Source organism: Rattus norvegicus, chromosome 1 (assembly GCF_036323735.1).
Source record: "Rattus norvegicus strain BN/NHsdMcwi chromosome 1, GRCr8, whole genome shotgun sequence".
NCBI classification, from domain to species: Eukaryota; Metazoa; Chordata; class Mammalia; order Rodentia; family Muridae; genus Rattus; species Rattus norvegicus.
In genome coordinates this window covers 90,178,456-90,200,183 of record NC_086019.1, presented here as the reverse complement: position 1 = coordinate 90,200,183, position 21,728 = coordinate 90,178,456, and the positions used below count along the sequence as shown (strand labels likewise).

Below are 21,728 nucleotides of genomic sequence, written 5' to 3'. Positions count from 1 at the left end.
ATTTCAGGTCTTGCGGGATTATTCTATTTTTGAGCATCAAAGTAGTCAAGATTTGTTGTATGAGTGGGGAGCGTATTCAAAATTTTTAACATTTTCTTTAAATTTTCAAAAACCCAGCACACGCACAAGGTGCCATTCATATTCTCTATAAATGTGCACCCTTCGTTGTGCGCTGACCGATAAGCTAAGGTTGGTTCCCTTCTTACCTCCTGTCTCTACCCGAACGTTTTCCTGATTTTTTATTTATTAATATTTTAAGCTCCTCTCTAAAGATCTGGGTCCATATTTCGTACCTTTCTTGTGCTTGTATCTCCCATCCTAGCATTTTGTTCAGCCTGATTATAATTTTGTAACTTCTTGTCTTCCTGTCTCATTTCTCTGTTATTCATTTTGATCTGTAAGTTTTTGTACCTTCTGTTCTAAGCCTGCTTCCATATTTTTTCTTTTTCGTATCTCTGATATTTTAGTTCCTTCTTTATTTTGATTTATTAATTTTAGTATGGTCTCCTCTAAGCCTTGCCCTCATGTCTCTCTCTCTCTCTCTCTCTCTCTCTCTCTCTGCTGCTCATTCTGACCTGTAAACCTCTCTTCCACTTTTCTCCCAAGGCTTGTCTTATTCTTTCATATTTCTCCCTTTCTTCTTCATTTTTAATTATAAAATTTTCTAAAACTTTTCCCTAAGACTCTTTGTTTTAAGCAGGCACAGAAAAGGGGCTGGGGATTTAGCTCAGTGGTAGAGCGCTTGCCTAGCAAGCACAAGGCCCTGGGTTCGGTCCCCAGCTCCGGGGGGAAAAAAAAAAAAGACCAAAAAAAAAAAAAAAAAAAAAAAAGAAGGTAGAGAAAACCATTTATGATTCTCAAGAGTTACTAACATGGCAATATTCCTAAATGACAAATGTCCATCTCAGCCAAGTCACCCCTTTTGTCTCCATCCCGAAGCCACCTAAAATGACATTGTTTAAAGCCCTGAATCTCTGTACCATCGTGTCTTTCCCCTTCCTTTCTTCCATCTGTGCGTTTGTTTTTAATTATAAATTTCTAAGTATTTATATTAATTATGATGTTTCCTACTTCGTTCCTTTTGTTTTCAGCATAGGAGCACGATTTTTAAACAATTTTATCTAGTCAGCAGTTCAGCGGCTTTGGATTGCTTCTGTGTGTCTTTTCTCAGTGTGTGTTTGTGGTTCAGCTCAGAGGCCGTGCGGGCTTGGCCTTGTCCCTATCTCTCAGCTCACAGACAAGAGGGGTTTCCGTCTTCCACTACTTCCAGCTACTCTTGTGTCTTATAAAAAGATAGAGAAAAGCCAGGGATACATTTGGTGGAAGCGCGGTATGGTGAGGTGGAACGGGGTGCCTCTGTGAGCCCATGCTGAGACATCCCTTCCTCCTGGGGGACCAGCCACATGGTGGTATAGTATAGACTAGGAGGAGGGGGAGGAGGAGGGGAAGGGGGAGGGGGAGGGGAGGGGGAGGAAGAGGAGGAGGAGGGGGAGGAGGAGGGGAGAGGGAGGGGGAGGAAGAGGAGGAGGAGGAGGGGAGGAGGGGAATGGGAAGAGAGGAGGAAGAGGGTAGGGGACCAGGAGAAAAAGGAGAAGGGTCGAGCAAGAGAGTGAGTAGGTGGCAAGCAGCCCCTTTTATAGTGACTTAGGCACACCTAGGCGCACCTCGGGTGGAGACAGACAAAATGCCAACAGCTCCCTCAGTGGATCAGATCCTGACTCCTCTGCTCTGGGAAGTTGTCAGACCTTGGTGTTTTGTCCTCTGGCCAACGTAAGTCCCCTCAGCTGGGGTCTAACAAGCGGCTTTTGCCCTGCTCAGGTAAACTTTTGGCCCAAGACAGCAGCTCCATCAGCCTCCCACCCCACCCTCCAACCCCCACAGGCGCCAGTTAAAAAGCCGGGATTTGTTGGCTGTTGTTGCAGCCTCTCTTGGGTTACTACAGTTCTTCTCTGGCAGACACCTTGCTGCACCTCGAGAGGTCAGTTCTATAAGCCCCGGAGCGATTGGCCTTTGAGAAACTGTAGTTGCTAGGTAACCGCCGCTGTGCGCACCGCGGGAGTCTCTTCTGCGGTCACGTGCTTGATCCCTCCTTTTGCAGCGCGCAGGCCTCTCTGCTTGGTATCTCTCCAAAGGGAGCAAATCGCCTAGTTCCATGCCAGCTGTCAGCCTAACTCTGTCGAGCAGGCAAGGCCCTAGCACATAGGCTGTTGCTGCTCGGTATCCCACGTGCAATCCTGCCCAGTGGCAGCAGGCTGTGGGCGTTCCCAGCCCCAGGCTGCAGCAAATGGCTCGAGGCCTCATATCTCCGCAGGAGCTCTGCCTTCTCTGCTTTCTACCCAGAACTCTTGTCTAATATTCTGAACATGGATTTTAAAGGTATGGCTAATATGCCCCATGCTGGACACCAAATATACTGGCAAGTTTAAAAGTCGTCTAGTTTTGTTTTGTTTTGTTTTGTTTTGTCTTCTATTCATTCTCTCACAGGAATTCTTATGCAGAGATTAGGTAATATCTTAGAATGCATATTTTTTAGCACACAGAGTTAGAAATTAAAGACCTATGGAGAAAGGTTTCTGAATTGATTCAGAGAGAGAGAGAGAGAGAGAGAGAGAGAGAGAGAGAGAGAGAGAGAGAGAGAGAGATCATCAAATTAGCAGAAAACAGGCCCAGCGAAAATTGTGGTACCATAGGGCTGGAGAGATGGCTCAGTGGTTAAGAGCACTGACTGCTCTTCTAGAGGTCCTGAGTTCAATTCCCAGCAACCATACGGTGGCTCACAACCTTCTATAACGGGATGCAGTACCCTCTTCTGGTGTGTCTGAAGACAACGACAGTTTATCCACATACAATTAAAAAAAAATCATGGGGTTGGGGATTTAGCTCAGCGGTAGAGCGCTTGCCTAGCAAGCGCAAGGCCCTGGGTTCTGTCCCCAGCTCCGAAAAGAGAGAGAGAGAGAGAGAGAGAGAGAGAGAGAGAGAGAGAGAGAGAGAGAGATCATAACAGGTAATAGTAGAAAACAGGTTGTAGACCTGTTTAGCAGTAGTTCTTTGGGACAATTCCAATCTTAATTGTCAGCAGCCCAGTCCTCCAGCAAAACACCAGCATGTCAGACACCAGCATGTATCAGCAGCTGGAGTCTAGTCCATTTTGTAGCCTTGTGGTCTGAGTCTGCAGAAGCAGCAAGAAGCCACAGGAATATCACGAGAAGTTCTTTGGCAAGTTACTCTCTACCCAGACACAACAAGGGAAGACTGCCCTGGTTCCTGAGGCCAGCCACTGCCAGGCTGCTCACGCTTCCCAGGCCGTCCACCCCCTGTGGCTAGCCTGCAGAAAGCCAGCTAGCTCAGATTCCATGAGCCCCGTAAAATGATAACTCTAGAGACTTGTGGTATGCCAGCCAGTCTTACAACGGTAAATCTCCAACCCCCAAATGCCCACACAAAGAACACAAAACTCAACTGATATAAATTCAAGCTGCACACCTAGACTGGACAAATGTATCCTACATTACTCTATTGCCCATCTATGAACTCCCCAGTTACTTATGGCTCCTAGGGTCACGTGGTTCCAATTCATCATCTTCTCCTGGTTCTGTCTTGTCTCTCCCATCTCTGACTCATCAGACCTCTACCTCCTTTTTCTCCTCTCTGAAACTTTCCGATTTGCCCCCTCCTTCCACTGCCCAATCACAGGCTCGAGCCTTATCTGATCCATTACGATTTCACCTGAGAACAGGCACCCTTTTGCGGGAGCAAAGAAAAAGAATACGGCGATCCACATAAGACTCTAGAAGTTCGAACTGACACAGTCGTGTTGAACAGGATTTCCGTCTTGCCTCACACTGAACGTTACTCCGCTGGCCGTGGTGATCGCAGAGACCCCCACGGCCTGCAGACAAATCTGTGGTGTGTTTTCTTGACTTATAATAGATGTTAGGGCCCAGCCCTCTGTGAGTAATGCCACTCCTGAGCATGTGGCCTTGAACTGTATAAAAAAAGGAGTTTGAACAAGCCTTGGGAACAAGCCAGAAAGCAGCAGTCTTCCATGGCCCGTGCTTCAGTTTCTGCTATGACCTCCCTTCAAAATGGACTGTAAGACCCTTCTTACCCTAGCGGCTTTGCTCGTGGGGTTTATCACAGCAATAGAAACGAGGACACCTCGTTTTCAACAGTCCCAATGGCTAGAGGCATCTCTCACAAGCTTACCCTGGCATGGCCTCCTTCCTGTGTCTCTGAGGATATTATATTACTTTGCAGTCACTCACAAGAAAAGACAGGATGATCACAGGGAAGTCTCCTAGACAGATGACAAAGATGCCCCAGAAAGGTCAAGAGGACGCGAACAGACCCCAGCTACAGTTCAATCCGCACAGGAAGTTAGTATGTCTCCCTGAGAACATTCACAGGATGGAGAAGTCCACATTTTCTTGGTAGGACACACAAGTCACCTCCTCCTGACCATCCAGGACATGAAACTTCTAAGACAACTGTTCCTGGGCTTCTATTCCTGAATCAGAAACTACTTGGTGACACGGGTGACACCCCCTTTCCATTCATCACTCAGCTGGCCCCTGTCCAGCCCTCACAGACATCTCCATCACCTTCCTGCTGGGAGTAAATCCCACCTTCCCAGAACACTGAGAGTACAGGGCAGACTGGCTCACAGGAGGAAATAAATCACTGGGTTTAGGAAGCACAGGGGCTCCCTCTGAGGCTAACAGGACCAGGGCCAAGATACGGCCGAGGTCAGCCCTGGGGTAAGCTGTTCTCGAAGGTCAAGTGATCCTGATTAACCTTTCTACTCGAAGTGTTTTCTAGAGGACTGGGTCACGAAAAGAGAAAGGGAGAGACGACTGGAAGGCCACACTGAGAGCCGAAGAGGTTAGGGACACAGACCTTGCCTTCAACCCATGTGACTATGGGAGGTGCTGCTGCCTGCCTGAAATTTCAGCTTCAAGGAAGGACAACAAACTCCACACCAGAGCAGCAGGGCATAGGAGCGGTGCTGGAACTGAAGCGTTTCTCTACAGAAAGAGGACAGATCAGGCAGAAGAGACCATGCCATTCCTGTCTTTCAACCCCATGGTGCACTGGGTGTGTCCCCTACCAGGGACTCCCACTCACAAATGAAGGGTTTATCCACTGGAAATGGTTGGAAGAAGGAAGCAGAGAGCCTGGGGCCTCCTAGGAAGGACAAGAACCCGTGAGGGAACACAGGGCTTTTGTACGGGGTTAAGAGCACCGACTGCTCTCCCAGAGGTCCTGAGTTCAATTCCCAGCAACCACATGGTGGCTCGCGACCATCTGCACTGGGGCATCAAGGGAGATGAGACAGAGGAACAGAATCGGGCAAGAGGAAGCCCCCACAGACAAGAAATTGGTATGGGGAGGAGTTTTCTCTCTTTTGCCGGAATAAAGACCATGACCAAAAGCAACTTGATGGGGAAGAGTTTGTTTGCCTCACATATATCAAGGCATACCTCTCCTCTGAGAGAGCCTGGAGGCAGAACTGAAGCAGAGGCCACAGGAGAGTACTGCTTACTGGCTCGCTCCTTCTAGCTTACTCAGTCTGCTTTCTTTAACAACCCAGGACCCGGGCAGCACTGAGCCCTTTCACACATCAGCTATTAAAAAAAAATGCCCCTGGGGTTGGGGATTTAGCTCAGTGGTAGAGCGCTTGCCTAGCATGCGCAAGGCCCTGAGTTCGGTCCCCAGCTCCTAAAAAAAGAAAAAAGAAAAAACAAAAACAAAAAATGCCCCTGCAACTTGCCTATAGGCAAATCTTAGGCCTTTCCTCGGTTTCCTGATGAATTTAGTGACAAAGAACCAAGCAGCACAGGGAGGAGCAGCACCGGTGACCCTATTCTGTCTGGGTAACTCTCCACACAAAGCAAACTTGGGCATAAAACATTGTCCGTGGGTACCACCTAAGAAACGGGTAAATAAACTCCTAGAAACTCAGAGTTCTGGACCACTCATTTGTGGGGCAATGGACCCGGCCAGGAAACTTGTAAGGCTGAGTGGGAAACCATGGTACCACATACCTGAAAATGGTAGGTGTTTCATCCACTCCTTATCAGATTCCTGGCCTGGAATACGGGACCCCCAACTCTCCACATAAAGAATGTGACCACTGGTCAGGTAGCACACAACACAAGAGTTTTCCATGCTAATGAGGTGTCTTTCCCGGACACTCCTCCCTGAAGAAGGTACTTAATCTCTGGTCCACCCTGAGGAAGTTGTATGGAACCAAGAACCGTCTCTCTCATCAAGAACCGCCGTGGAAGGACGCCTTCGTCATACAGAAGGCCCCTCCATACTCCCAGACATTCGTAGCCCTGTAGCGTGTAATTTTAAACACACGCTAGCTCTTTCGAGAGCTCTTTCCGTGCTTCTGGCTAGGCTCTGTGATCAGCAGCCGCCCACCTCACCCGGCCCTGCCATGGTTAGCTTTGTCAGTCTGCCCAGTCTCACTCAGCCCCGCCAGTTGCCAGCTGGCATTTTTCCGAGAACCCCGCCCGTTCCTCCGGCTGGCTTTGCCAAGCTGCCACCAACCACCCTTCCGGAAAACGCTGGGAGCTGCTGTTTGCGTACTACCTGCTAACCGCCCTGGCTACCGACTCTCTTCTCCTGCCCCTTTTAACCCTGAGGAAGAAAAACACTAGAGACTTTCATTATTTTAAAACTGACCAGATAACTCAATGGCTGGGCAAAGAATTTTCTGTCCTAATCTTAACCTTTTCCATCCGCCTTGGCCTCTGTTGGTGGCAAAGTCTACATACTATAGGTGCCAGGAGAGACCTACATGTCTGCCACTTCCTATCCGCTCAACAGCCTGGTCCGACCCCACCCCTTTCCCCTCCTCTTCCTCCTGGGACCCGGAAATCCCACCTTTTCTCTTTGCCCAGCAATTGGCTTCTGCCATGTTTATTGGCATAATCAAGAAACAATTAGGGAACCAGACTTTAATATCAGCCCCTTCCCCTCCACACCCCCTAAGCTAAGCTGGAGTTCCCCATCTCCACCCACCTCCTGCTTGAGGCCGTCCTCATCGCAGGCCTGCAAACCCCGCCTTGTTCCCGACTCCACGTGGTTTCCAGTGGGATCTGGACTCCCAGGAGATTGGAAACCCCCTGACTCTTCAGCCTCAGCCTATGCTGTTTCTCACCCAGGCTGGAGCCCCCATCTTAGGCTGTGTTTTCCCACCCCCTGAGTGTTGTCTCAGCGCTTCCCATAAGCCCAACCCCTGCTGGCAGTGTAGGGTAAAACCCGAGCACCCCAGCAGACGGAACGCAGAACCACACTCATTCATTCACCCACAGAGTCTGAGCCTGCTGTAGACAGTAGCTTCGATAACGATCAGACCAGTGCTGTCCTCACAAAGCCAGAGTTCTAGTAGACAGGAAGGCCATCTGGAGGGTGAGGTCAGGGGTTGACAAGAATCATGGTGGATAGAGCAAGGAGAGCTCAGGATAGAACACTAAAGGTCTCCAGATGAGGAGGCCAAGGAAGGTATTCTCTAACCTGACATACGGCTCAAACATTCTGGGTGTGAGCAGGGATCTGAAGGTACTGAGGGTGAGTTGTAAGATATTTAAGAAGAGAGTTCTAAACAGAGCAAAGACGAGACCAGAGGCACCAAAGGGATGAAGGCCACACTGGCAGACTTCTACCCAGGAGCCAGCAAACACACACACACACACATGCATACACACACACACACACACACACACACACACACACACACGCATGCATACACATACCCGTGTGTGTACACAAACACACCAAAGCAGAATGATGAACACACCTGCTCAGACCTGGGCCCATCTTTCTAACAAATAACAATGTATTCTCAAATAATTACTCCAGTGGAGACCTGACCCTTCCCTGGAGCAGCAAGGACCCCTGTCATTGCTGGCACCGAGGACGCCAACTGCGTAATTATGGAAGGAGAGAGTCAACTCCTGAAAGTTCTCATCCGACCTCTGCACACTGCGATGCACAGGCGCATAGACACACAAGTATATGTAGAACAATACTAAATTACAAATAACTACAAGAAAAACTGCAACTTCAATCTTTTCAGAGTTTTTAAAAAAGATTTATTTATTATATATGAGTATACTGTAGCTGTTCTCAGACACACCAGAAGAGGGCATCAGATCCCATTACAGATGGCTGTGAGCCACCATGTGGTTGCTAGGATTTGAACTCAGGACCTCTGGAAGAGCAGTCAGTGCTCTCAACCACTGAGCCATCTCCCCAGCCCCAGAGTTTACTTTTAATGATGATCCTTAAACACTTTAACCTCCCTTTTGGCCTACCATCCACCAGAGGGAGTGGAAAAGAAATGATAACGGAGAAGTGGACATGTTTAGAAATGGTTCTTTGAAGAAAATCCTATCTGCATTGTTAAGAAATCGGCAGTTCAGTTCACAGGAGTCAGTGGCTCCATCCACTTGCAAACACTTTACAGATAACCAGCAGTCCAGCTCAGTAGAGTCGGGGTAGCAAACAAGAATCAGCAGCCGTGGCACTACCTAGCAGAGACAGCCAGGCCTCAGCCTCAGCATAAGGCAGCAGGAGGGACCAGGGCCAAGAGGAGCACCAGGAAAAGTTCCCAGCTGTGCCTCTCTCACGGAAGGGAAGATCAGGGAAGACCAGCAAGGGTTGCACAGCTTTCTCTAAGAGCTAGCCAAGGTCAGCCACCACCGCCATCCGTCGAGTCCGTTTTATACTCCTCCAAACATCACGTGTCCTTCATGGGTCTTACCTCAGCACGTGCATCTGTCTCAGTTGATATCTCTCTGCCAATCAATCTGAGTCCACTGAAGTGACAAGAAACCGTAGCACACAACCAGAAGGGTTTTTTTTTTTTTTTTTTTTTGGCGTGTTTCTCTCCATGGAGTCACAACAAATGTAGTTCAACTGCACAGTGTAAGGCGGACCGATACATGTGGTCATTAGTGAGGAATCCCTCGCCATGCGTCCTTTCACGTGCTTGCGAGAGTGGAGCATCCTTTCTCCTGTGTCTGCTTCAGCTAAACGTTCCTTCGAGAGTCTGACTGAGCCTTTCCACCTGTGTCCACTTCAGGAAAACACTTCTTCATGTGTTTGCCCCAGCAAAACACCAGCCAACACGACTGACTCTCTAAAGAATCCTCAAGTTTCCACTTCAAAATCTGCAGCAGGGGAGCATTTTAGGAAGAAGGGTTCAGCAGGTGTGGGAGGTGGGGAGGGAGGGATAGTAACACAGCGACAGTAACCCCAAAGACAGACACATAGTTTATGAATTAAAACTACAGACAGAAGTGACAATCCGCAGAGCAGGAAACCATATTTATAAGCTGTATTCATAACAAATAACCGGTACATCTCAGAAAAAAAAACAAACAAACAAACCAATACCTAGTTATCAGAGAGATGCAAATTAAAACTACTGTGAGAGACCAGCCCACCCCAGTCAGAATAGCTACAATCAAAATAACTGAGAACAGATGTTGGGAGAGACCTTGGTGGCTTTTAAATAAATGTCTTTCTCTTTACCCAAGTAGCACCTCCCAAATAATTGAGACTGGACTATTAGATTTATTTAAAAGCTTTAAGGGCACAACTGAGTGAGGTTTCTCTATTTTAACCCTCTAAGCTAATCTGGCTGCCTCCCAGCCCAAATCTCTGAGATTCATGCATTCTATGGCTTTCTCTGCTCCATGATCTCATGGACTCTCTCCCCTGGGCTAATCCTTCCTCTCTTTCTCCTCTCTGTTTCCCTCTCTCCCTCCCTCCCCGGCTGAGAGGAAGTCCAGTCCTACTCTATACCCCCTGCTCAGTCATTGGCTGATCAGCTTTTATTGACAAGTCAGAGAATAAACGAGGACCAATGCTTACACAACACAGAAGCAGGAGCTACAATAAGGATTCACGGGGGGGGGGGGGGGCACAGAAATCAGCCTTCGAATAACAAGGATAATCGTCACCCAATGCACAATAACATTACGCCTACAGAGAGAATGTGGGGGAAGAGAAGCATCTATTCGCTGCTAGTGGGTGTGCGAATTAATAGAACCGTTATACAGAGATGTGTGGAAGGAAGTCTCTCAAAGGATTAGCAATACCACGTAACTCAGCCATCTCACTGGACATATACCCAGAGAACCTGTAGCCTACCGTTGACATACCTGCATCCCACGGTTATGGCTGCTCCATCCCAGATAGCAAGGAAGCAGAACCACCCCAGATCTCCATCGGCAGAGGAATGCACAATGTGAGTCTACCGCACATACAGAGTGAAACAGTGTTCGTCTCTACAGAAAGACGAACCACAAAATTTACAGGAAGGTGGATGGACTCAGAAGGTAACATGTTAAATGAGATCACCTAATTTCAGGAAGAAAAAAAATCATATGTTCTTTCTTGTATGTGGATCCTGGCCTCTAATGTATGCATGTATGTATGTAATTAGATATGTGGAGATGCGGTACAACATTAAGGAAGGAGAACATGAAGGAGTGTGGTTTGGTGTGGTTTCAAGACAGGGTTTCTCTGTGTAGCCCTGGCTGTCCTGGAACTCACTCTGTAGACCAGGCTGGCCTCGAACTCACAGAGATCTGCCTGCCTCTGCCTCCTGAGTGCTGGGGTAAAGGTGTGCCCACCACCTGGCAATGATGAGGTAATTTTAAAGAGACAAACGCTCCCTAATGAGCTCACATACATGCTATGCTGTGCTTTGTGTGGGTCCTTTGAATGCTCTCTCGACGTGTAACACGTGTCCACTTGGGACTCCGTGCAGGGCTAATACCGTACTAGGAGGCCTGGATTTGAAGTTCTGCTTTTCATTGTTTAAATGTTCATGTACAGTGTGGGTCTTGTTAGTAGCACCAACTTAGGGTACATTATTTTTTAAACAAGAATTCCAGCTATAAAAATTATAGAGAGTGAAGACACTCAGAAGTATGCTTCAATAGTTATAATTATGAATTCTTTTTAAATTCCAAGGGATGCTGACTTAACTACAACTGAATCTCAAATACTAACACATCAGGAATTACAAACACCGAGAGGCTTCCGAGGTTTTTTTGTTTGTTTGTTTGTTTTGTTTTGTTTTTATTTTAATGTTACAGTTCTAAACTATGTTATTGTTGGTGAATGAATGTACTTTGCTTTAAAATTTAAAAGTCATAATAAGTCAATTTTAGAGAGAGCAAAGTTCTGGACATTCCTGCCCCTGAACAAGATGTACAAATGAGCTACTAGACACATGGGGAAGGGGGTTCAACGTCATTAGTCATCGTGGAACTGCAGATCAAAATGGCAGCGAGTCTCACTTCGCTGCTATAAAAGTCTCTAGCAAAACGCTGAGTGGATCCTCAAAGGACCTACACACCTGGGCTTTTCTGGGAAACTTAGTGCTCAGTTCCACCACAGCCTTGGGAGCCTGGTTACCATCCTTAGGGTAGCCTAGACATGAGCTGCAGCTCTCGTCATGAATACCAGGGGGAGCCATTGAACCATATAATCAGCTGGGAAAACTCCTAGGCCATGAACCTAGCTTGCAGCCTGGTTTCTATCTCAGTTCCGACAGACTTGAAGCTAGCTCCCTCACATAACCATACTCTCCTACTGGCTCGTTCCTGTATCTCTGAGAACTCCATTCTGCAAGGACACCCTATGTAATCCCTTCCGTCTTCCATCATCCATGGGGAAAGATGGGAGATCCCAGGGCGTTCACCAAGGAGAACAAAGGCGTCCTGCAAAGACCAGGGAGGACATGGGCAGACCTGAATCACATTCAGCCAGCACAGGAAGCTGGGGAGGTCTCCTTGATGCCCACCATAGGAAGATGGAGCACATAGTCCTCTTTCCAAGACACACAGATACTTCTGCACACTCAGGATTCAAACCAGCTGAGACAACTTGTATGTATCCTTGGATCAGACATCTGACTGGTGTCACCAGTGACAATGGATGGGGCCCTACCCGGTCACCACTTACCTAGGCCTCTCCCAACCCTAGAGATAACTCTGCCACTTCCTGCTGGGAGAAAACTCCACCTTCCCCAAGTACTGAGAACACAGGGCATACAGGGCTCCCCTGGGGTTTTGTGTCACTCTAGGCTATTGGAAGGGCAGGAATTCCTGCTGCTGCTGCTGCTGGCCACAAGGCCAGGGCACAGGACACTTCTCAGCCTTGCTGCTCAAAGTATGTTCTAGAACAATGAACCGAAAAGAGAGGAACAGAAGGATGGGAGGACAGCACTGAGAGAACAGCATTGTCAGAGTCGCAGGCTCCACCCCCCAGCCCACGTGACTCTGGGAGGTGCCCTCCTCTGGGAGGAGACTCGCTTCTGCTATGAAAAGCAGGGTGGCTACCAGAGCAGCCAGGCTTGGCAGGCAGCCGTGTTGGAGCCAAATCTCTTCCCCAGAGAAGAACCTAGCAGGCAGCAGAGACTATGGAGCTAGCCTCGGCTCGTCTCCTCAGAGGGCAGATTCCCTGGAGGGGACTACTGCTCACAGGTAAGGAGACATTCCTCGAGGTAGAGAGCAGGGGAGCTCCGAGACTGGATGGGGTCTTCTGGGAGAGGAAAGGAACCTGAGGAGGGACATCTGGCTTCTGCTTGAAGCCTGACAGCAACAGGAAGCTCTGGGTGAATGTGAAGGGGCAAGTGGTGAGGAGAAACTCCGTTGTTCCCCGTTGTTAAGTTTATGGCACTGGCCAGGGCATCCTGAAGACTGAAGTCCACAGCTCTGTCAGGGTGACCCCGTGTAAAACCCAACTGGGGCAAGTAAACAGCACCATCGGATGCCACCCTGAGAAGTTTGCAAATAAACCCTCCTCCGGGACACTGATTCTCACGCAGGTATATGAGCCTGTGCCAGGCAGCGGGGGTTAAGCCAAAATCAAACTGGTCCTCCTCACAGCCCTGGTTCTCCTGAGCAGAGAGACAGACCAGCGAGGACATCTAGAAGGTGGGGTCAGGTGGACAAACACTTCAGGAGAAACGAAGCAGGCAAAGATCAGAAAATGAAGACTCAGGGTCTTTAGAGGAGGAGGTCAGAGAAGATACCCTACACTCAGCAAAGATTCTGTGTGTGAGCAGGGATCTGAGGGCAGTGAGCAGGACCTGTGTGAACTCCGAGAGACCATTTCCTACAGGGGAAAGGGTTAGCACTGCTGAGGAACGGAGGTGATGCTGGCCGCCACCCAGTAGGACACTCGCTCACAGCAAGGCCGAGAGTTGCGAAGGTCCTGATATTGATAGATCTTTCTCTCCTCCCTTTTAGCCTCACTTTTAACCTACTGGAGCCCTCTCACCACTGCCCAAGTCACCGTAGACGCTGTGCCACCCAACGTTGTTGAGGAGAAGAGCGTTCTTTTACTCGCTCACAATCTGCCGCAGGAGTTCCAAGTCTTTTACTGGTACAAGGGAACCACTTTGAATCCAGACAGTGAAATTGCACGATATATAAGATCCGATAATATGAGTAAAACAGGACCTGCATACAGCGGCAGAGAGACAATATACAGCAATGGATCCTTGTTCTTCCAAAATGTCAACAAGACTGACGAGAGAGCCTACACACTATCTGTGTTTGATCAACAATTTAATCCTATACAAACGTCTGTGCAATTTCGTGTATACCGTAAGTATTTCTCTGTAACCTCCGGGTCCTGGGTTCACACACAGAACTGCCAATCCTAGATGACTCCACTATGCCCCCCACACTGTGGTTCGAGCACTTAGTACAGGACACGCCGAGTGGAGACGAACAGAAACAAACCGGGATGCCTCGCTTGGACCCACTCTTTCAGAGAAGAGACGGTGAACTCAGTCTGAGGATGTCAGACTCTGCCCAGTATCTTAGGATGCTTATCCTGAACATGGCCTTGAGAAAGACCCTTCAGGACTCAGGCTTGCCTGGCTGAGGGAAGCATGAGATTCTCCCAGAGGCTTTGCTCCAGACTCTGTCCCAGCCTGGACGGGAGCCTGGGAAGCTTTGAGACTGGGCTGAAATTTGACCTCTTGTCAGAGCTGACAGGGACAATGGCCTATCTGCTGGTGACAGTCACCTAGTGAGAGCCATGTCTGAGGCAGCTCACCTGGGTATCTCCTTCTGAGACTCAGTGTGCTCACATAGGTGGAGAGGTATGAAAGTCGGCCAGCCAACTGTTCCAATGCTCCTATGAGACGTCACCGAAAGCCCTGAAAAGACGGGAGGGGACAGTGCACAGTGGCAGCTCCTTGCTCTCCAGGGTGTCCAGCCCAGGGATCATTTCCTGTCGGCAAGTAGTCATCGACTCTGGTTCATGGAAGGTCAGGTCGTTGTTCCCGTTTAAGGTTAATTCCCAGGCATGGCAATGATCATTACCATGTGTCTTGTTAGAGGGAAACTGAGGCAGGGTCGCACAGGCCCTGGGTGGCACGAGCTTATCTGTCCAGGGCCACACCCTGCAGACCTTATTAGGTACTCTTTACTCTTTTAGATAATTTCTTGAACTTGGGTTTCTCTTTTTAGGGATCTCTGATTCATGTCAGTCAGCATCAAACACCTGACAAGAATGCCCCCCCCCCCTTTGTGGCCCAGCCCAACCTGAATGCCAGGCAGATCCAGGTCTCTTGTGTGAGCTATCTGACAGGCTGTGAGGTTTCTCAGGGAAGCTCAGTGGGAAGCATCATCACTACCTATCTGTAGGGCACCCCCGAACAGCAAAGGCTTTGGGGGCACCTGTCTACACTGAGCAGTAGAGGTCCTGGCAGCTGGACCCATTGTGTCTCGAGGCATACAATGAATCAGTGAGCACCAGGAGATAAAATTAGGTCTCTGATTCCGAGTCTTGAATCTGTCCATCACCAAACTGCAGCTCAATTTACTCATGAGAAAGCCCTTGCTTCTCCCACACACAGTTCAGGAGGCCCCGTCATCTCTGAGCACTCAGCTACCCCATCTGCCTGTAATTTGCCTCCTTCCTGGTTCTTTAAGGATCTGGGTTGGCAGGGAGAGATCAGCTCAGATTGAAAGAGGCCGTTGTAAGGATCAGAGGTATCATACAGGGCAATCTTCTCTCTGTTTTCTGCACAGCCGCATTACAAAAGCCCAACGTCACAGGTAACAACTCCAATCCCATGGAGGGTGAGCCCTTCGTATCATTAATGTGTGAACCGTACACTAACAATACCAGCTACCTGTGGAGCAGAAATGGTGAAAGCCTCTCAGAAGGTGACAGGGTGACGTTCTCTGAGGGCAACAGGACTCTCACTTTACTCAACGTCAGGAGGACTGACAAAGGATACTATGAGTGTGAAGCCCGGAACCCAGCGACTTTCAATCGAAGTGACCCATTCAACCTGGACGTTATCTGTGAGTAAACGTCTTTCCCATGCTTGCTACAACTGCCTAAATACAGAGGGCTAGAGCAGGACACACAGTCGCTCCTGGGTTCATGGCCGACCCGCCACATATCTATCTAGGTGGGGCCATGGTACACTGGCCCAGCCCAAGCACGTGAAGTCAGGCCCAGCACTGAGCTGGAATGGGCTGGAGGGATTACTCTTGTCTAGAGAGTCTCGCCATGATGGAGTCACAGGGGACATCTTGGACACAGGCTCAACGATCACTTGAATGTCCAGTGGGGTCGTCGTGTATGTATGCGCTTGTGATGGATCAGGGCGCATACACGCTACATGAGTCCCCGCTACTAACCTGCACCCAGGCTCTGTCTGGGCCCCGCTTAACTGAAGTCATAGCACAGATACTGTAGCCTTCTACAGACCAGGATTCCCTCCCCCCTGCATTTGTTGATGTCGAATGTGGCTTTTTTATTCTGTTTGCTCCAGATGGTCCGGACGCCCCAGTTATATCCCCTCCAGATATTTATTTGCATCAAGGGTCAAACCTCAACCTCTCCTGCCATGCAGACTCTAACCCTCCCGCACAGTACTTTTGGCTTATCAATGAGAAGCTCCAGACATCCTCCCAAGAGCTCTTTATCTCCAACATCACTACTAACAATAGCGGAACCTATGCCTGCTTCGTCAATAACACTGTCACTGGCCTCAGTCGCACCACAGTCAAGAACATTACAGTCTTTGGTAAGTGGCTCTCTGAAGGGTTGGAGTGGACTCTGTTGGTGTTCTGGGAAGATGCAAAACTTGATTTCCAGCCCGTTTCTACGGCAACAAGCAGAACTCAATCCTCCCCAGAGCGTCTTCCTCCATCCGTATGTCGAACCCTTTTCTGTTTCTCCTGGCTCATCTGGGATTGAGCTTGGAGTCGGGGAGCCTCAGGTGGTGTAAGGGACTTCCCAGGGGAGGGAGGGTTCCTTCCTCCACTTCCATTTTCTTTCTACGATCTCTGTGACCCACAAGGAACAGTCAGGGCTTTGAACTATGCTCACATTCATTTTCTCCAAGGGGGAGGAGAAAAATTCCCCCAGATGGGAACCGGCAGCCCTGAGCTCTGTTCCTGTCTCACTGGGCGGGCGGTTGGGAAGACTGTGCTACAGGAGATGACCTGGGAGCCCTGTTCTGAGCCATGCCACTGGCGATTTGATGATTCTCTTTCACTTGCTCCTCTCGGGGTTTAAAAAAATAGATGTAGGCAGAGTGTGGTGGTACACATCCTTAAGCCCAGCACTAAGGAGGGAGAGACAGGAGGAGGAGGAGATTTATGAGTTTGAGGCCAGCCTGGTCTACATAGTGAGTTCCAGAACAGCCAAAGCTACATAGTGAGATCCTACTTTTTTTTTTTTTTTTTTGGTTCTTTTTTTTCAGAGCTGGGGACCGAACCCAGGGCCTTGCGCTTCCTAGGCAAGCGCTCAACCACTGAGCTAAATCCCCAACCCCAAGATCCTACTTTTAAAAACAAAACAAAAAAAAAACATGCAAAACAACTAACCTAAAATAAAAGGTCACTGATGGACAGCAAAGAGTCCATGGGGTTTTGCTTGTTCCCAAAGACTAGAAAAGTGAAAAAGTGAACTTTGGGGCGGTTGGCTCTGAACCGTGTCCTGATCTAAAGGTCCAGTGGTGTGAGTTCTGGACACCAGCATGTGCCAATCACTGAGAACAGTGAGGGACAGTGGCCTGCAGAACAGAGACCTTTATGCTGAGTTTCTGTGTAGAGGAACGGACGAGAAAAGCACCAAGAGACCTCTGCAGTAAGGCCCACGTGTGGTGGCGCACACCTCTAATCCCAGCACTCAGGAGGCTGAAGCAGGTGGGTCTCTGAGTTTAAGGACAGCCTGGTCTACACAGCAAGTTGCAGGCTAGCCAGGACTGTACAGTGAGACCTTGCCTTGAAAAGAAACCCATAGTGAGGATGAGAACGGCAAGCTGTTGTTAACACTGCGACCGTTTACTCCCTCGCTGTGGTATTTAATCCATACCTGTGCAGCCAGGAGACAACATCTCTCTCTTAATAGAAATTCCTTAGTTTGGGATTCTCCCCATCCCGAGGTCTAGGCTTTAACATCTTTAAGATTAGCTGGGCCATCTTAATCCCATGACAAATTATCTACAACATAGAAAGATATTTTATAATGAAAGTACCTGACACCACACTCCCTGAAAGACTTCGCACAAAAATCAATGGGAAAAACATCCCCTCCCCGAGCCCCCAGCGAGGTTTCTGGACCTATGGGATGGAGAGGCTCCTGGGGAGGAATCTACACAGATACCCTGAGTCAAGAGTCACTGTGGGTGATCTGGGTAGGAGGAATTTACATCTCTCTCTTCACAGATCTTATTTTGAACCCAAACTTGTGACCTTACAGAGGGCCGTTTCCCTCTGTGGGCCCTGGGAGCTGGTTGAGATCTCTGAGGATGAAGGCCTCTGAGCTGATCTTCTCTGTTTGTCCACAGAGCCAGTGACTCAGCCCTCCATCCAAATCACCAACACCACAGTCAAAGAACTAGGCTCTGTGACCCTGACCTGCTTCTCAAAGGACACTGGAGTCTCCGTCCGATGGCTTTTCAATAGCCAGAGTCTGCAGCTCACAGACAGGATGACGCTCTCCCAGGACAACAGCACCCTCAGAATAGACCCTATTAAGAGAGAAGATGCCGGGGACTATCAGTGTGAGATCTCCAACCCGGTCAGTTTCAGGATAAGTCACCCAATCAAGCTGGACGTAATACGTAAGTGCTCTCCACCTGTCTTACTCCACAGTGCTGAGGGCGGGTGCAATTTCTTTACCAAGGGTGTGCAAGATGGGTAGAAGTTACAGGGAGAAAAATACAGTTCTAGATACAAATACAACCGCCACGGTGATGGATGTGAATCAATTCACAGTAAAACACAAGGCAAGCTAAGCATGGTGCCTTGAATCCTGCACACCAGGGGCGGAGACCTGTGGGTCTCTGTGAGTTCCCAAGCAGCCTTGCCTACGTATCAAGTTCCGGGCTACCCTGGAACTACAGGCTACATAGTAAGACCCTGGAGAGAGAGAAAGAGAGAGAGGGGTGGGGGGGCAGAGGGAGAGACAGAGAGAGATAGAGACAGGGAGACAGAGAGACAGAGACAGAGAGACAGAGACAGAGAGACAGAGACAGACAGAGAGAAAGACAGACAGACAGACAGACAGAGACAGAGAGAGATAGAGAGAGAGAGACACAGAGACAGACAGAGACAGAGACAGAGAGAACGAAGCAGGGGTAGGGGGATAGGAGTACAAGGCCAGTCAGGTTACATTGTGAGACCCTTTCAAAATATAGTAAATAGAACTTCAAAGTGATTTAAGAGTTTAGGGTCTGAGTCAGACAGAGAACCCTTAGAATATAGTAAAACACTCGAGCTACCCTGCACATGCTCACACACACTCAAACCCTACATTATTTCCAATACATAGTATGAATACTACACAAACACTAATCTTAACCGTCCAAGACAGCAGGGAACCAGACATTTTTTGCTGTGACATTTTTTTTCTGAGTAGTTTAGATCCAAGGCTTGTTTGATTCATGCGCGTAAAATCCACAGACGGCAGGGACCTGTACTGAGTCTCTTACTACATTTGCATCTCTTCACTTTGTATGCTCGGACCACGCCCAGGAGCGGAGGTCAGAGGGCGCGTTGTGAGAGCCAGTTCTCTGGAGATGGGGCATTGAACTCAGGTGGGTTAGGCTTGGCAGCAAGCGTGGGACCTGCTAAGCCATCTCGCTTACCCACATTTATTTATACATTCGCTGAAGTGTGGCGGTGGGGAGCAGGGACTGACGGGCACCCTTACCAGCTAAGCCGTCTTGTTGACCCACACACTGAGTTTTTTATGCTTCTACTGGCATTGACAGTGGGGCCTCTCTATATAAGACCGTTTTTTCTGATACCTTTCATTGGTGTGCAGTAGTGTGTATATGGTTTATGGGACTGGGGAGATGACTGCTCTTCCCAAGGTGAGGGTTCAACTGCCAACACCCACATGGCAGCTCGTGCCCTGTATCTGCAGTTTCAAGGGATTCAGCACTGTCTTCTGTTCCCTCGGATACCAGGCACGCATGTGGTACACGGAAATACATGCAGGCAAAACACCCCTACCCCCAAAATTTAATTTTTAAGATTCACCATTTCAGAGATTCTAAAATGTACAGGTCAGCGACATAAAGCCTCCATGCTGCTCTGTCACCACCACCACTGACCATTCCCAAAGCTTACTTTAAACCAGCTCCACCCTCTACAGTCCTGGATTTTTTTTCTTTTGCGTCGCCACAATGCTATGTCTCATGGTTACATTTTACCCTCCAGATCTATCTTTTTTCTTTTATATGTTCCAAAACTCCTGTTTTCTGTTTGGTTTTTTAAAGGTATCTATTCTAAGACATGTATTTTATTGTGATTTTGATTTCCCTTTTGCTTATGACTGAGAAATGAAGTGGGACATCTTTTATGTGCTTGCTGGCCATTTATACACTTTTTTAAAAAAACTATTCAAGTCCTTTCCTTGTTTTTTTTTTTTTTTTTTTTTTTTTTTTTTTTGGTTCTTTTTTTTTTTTCGGAGCTGGGGACCGAACCCAGGGCCTTGCGCTTCCTAGGTAAGCGCTCTACCACTGAGCTAAATCCCCAGCCCCCCTTTCCTTGTTTTTAAGTTGGGATGTTTGGGGGGTTTTTGTTTGTTTTTCTACTAATGTTGGAGTTTCTTACGCATTCTGAATATATTAGCCTCTTGTCAGATGTTTTATTTATAAGTATTTTCTGCTATTCTGGAAGTAGAATAGCACTTTCCTGGTAAAATCCTTTGTTTATTGTTCGTGATGGTGTTTAAATTGATGTAATAATTGAATGCATCTAGGAGAAATACTATCTAGCTTCTGTTTTGAATGATTAAACCAAGATGATTGGCATGTCTCTAACTTCTTTTAGCATTGTCTTATGCTAAGACGTTTGAAATTTATTGTTCGTTTCTTTGCAATACATTACGGTGGATTATAACTGTCCTGATGTGTCATACCTTTCAAACTTAACCTTCCGGTCTATCTTAAACCTTGTGCCCTGGCCAGCAACTCCCCACTCCCTCCTGCCCCACGCAGTCTCTGGTCACCTTCCTTCTGCTCTCTACCTCCTCAGACATCAAAATCTATTTGTGCTATCTACTGTGCTATCAAAATTTATTTCCTATCAATGACCCCGAGTTATTACTATGTTTCACCTGGGCTGCTCTTAACTCCAGTCCCCAGAGCCATGGTTTCTTGATTCCTAACCCGTGATGACTTTTTCCCTCATCTTCTTCCTTATCTTCTTCTTCCTTTTTCTCTCCACCACCCCCCCATTATCCCTGGACCCCCTAAGGAGAGACAGACCCACCTCTGTCTCTCCTGCCCAGCTATTGGCTGTTGGCGTCTTTATTTACCAATTAGAAATAATTTGGGGGTCACATAGCTCCACTTGAGTCCATTGCAGACTCTCTGGACTCTGGGGCAAGCAGGTCTTGGTGGGGGGCACACTTAGCATTTCAATACACAGCAAATTGGCTACAGCCAATTACTGGAGGGATTAGACGTAGGTGGGCTTGGAGTGACCTGGTTGGAGGAGAGATGGGGGTTTGGGAGCGTGAGGGGGAGATGGACCATGAGCAGCTGGCCAGGACAGATAGCAAGCATCTGGGGTTCACTGCTGGGAAGGTAGCCAGGCCAGCAGCAGAAGAGTAGATTTGGGGTGACCCCGTAGTAATTGTCAAAGCCAAATAAAATAGCCATAGCCTGAGTCTCCTTTAATATGCAAGCCAGTCGGGGATGAGCTTAAATAGATTGTACTACAATTATGAAATCATAAAGGATGTTCATGCAATTTTGCTTTTCCATTTCAAGATACTGTGAAGGTTGGGTGTGATGGCACTTCCCTCAAGCGGCAGATCGCAGGAGGCAGAGACAGGCGGATCTCAGAGAGTTCGAGGGCAGTCTAGTCTCTCTAGTGAGTTCTAGGACAGCTAGAGTAGATTTCCTTCTATTTCTGTATAAAATGCCACTGGGGTTGTAATCCAATGTGCGTAGAACTGATAGAGTACTTCAGTAATATCAGCATCTAGTTAAACACACCTTCCAGACAGGCTGCCTCGGGACTGTCAAGAGCAGCCACTTGAGGAGCTAAAGCGGAAGTGCCAACTCGGAGTGCCCAACGCAGCTAGTTCAAGGCCACCCTGAGCAATTTAGTGACACCCTGTTTCAAAAAGTTAAAAGGCAGATCTCGGAATACAGCTCAGTGGTAGAACATTTGCTTACTGTGCACAAGGCCCTGGGCTCA

At 48.3% G+C, this 21,728-nt stretch overlaps 1 protein-coding gene and 1 pseudogene across 7 annotated transcripts in view; one reads left to right on the top strand and one right to left on the bottom strand.

Moving 5' to 3' along the window:
* Positions 1-21,728, bottom strand: part of LOC102549342 (uncharacterized) — a 91,639-nt pseudogene that overhangs the window by 47,136 nt on the left and 22,775 nt on the right.
* The window catches only part of Ceacam1 (CEA cell adhesion molecule 1), a 16,410-nt gene continuing 7,055 nt past the window's right edge, over positions 12,374-21,728 (top strand). For 4 of the 7 annotated variants that reach the window (NM_001033861.1, NM_031755.2, NM_001033862.1 and 1 more), the window contains exons 1-5: positions 12,392-12,512; positions 13,281-13,640; positions 15,078-15,356; positions 15,833-16,087; positions 17,858-18,133. In NM_001033861.1, the coding sequence (NP_001029033.1) occupies positions 12,449-12,512; positions 13,281-13,640; positions 15,078-15,356; positions 15,833-16,087; positions 17,858-18,133 (1,234 nt within the window). In that variant the 5' untranslated portion in view covers positions 12,392-12,448. Of the gene's footprint in view, positions 12,513-13,280; positions 13,641-14,135; positions 14,312-15,077; positions 15,357-15,832; positions 16,088-17,857; positions 18,134-21,728 lie in introns of those variants that run through there. The other 3 variants (XM_063275061.1, XM_039091997.2, XM_039092002.2) reach the window with 3 other exon arrangements.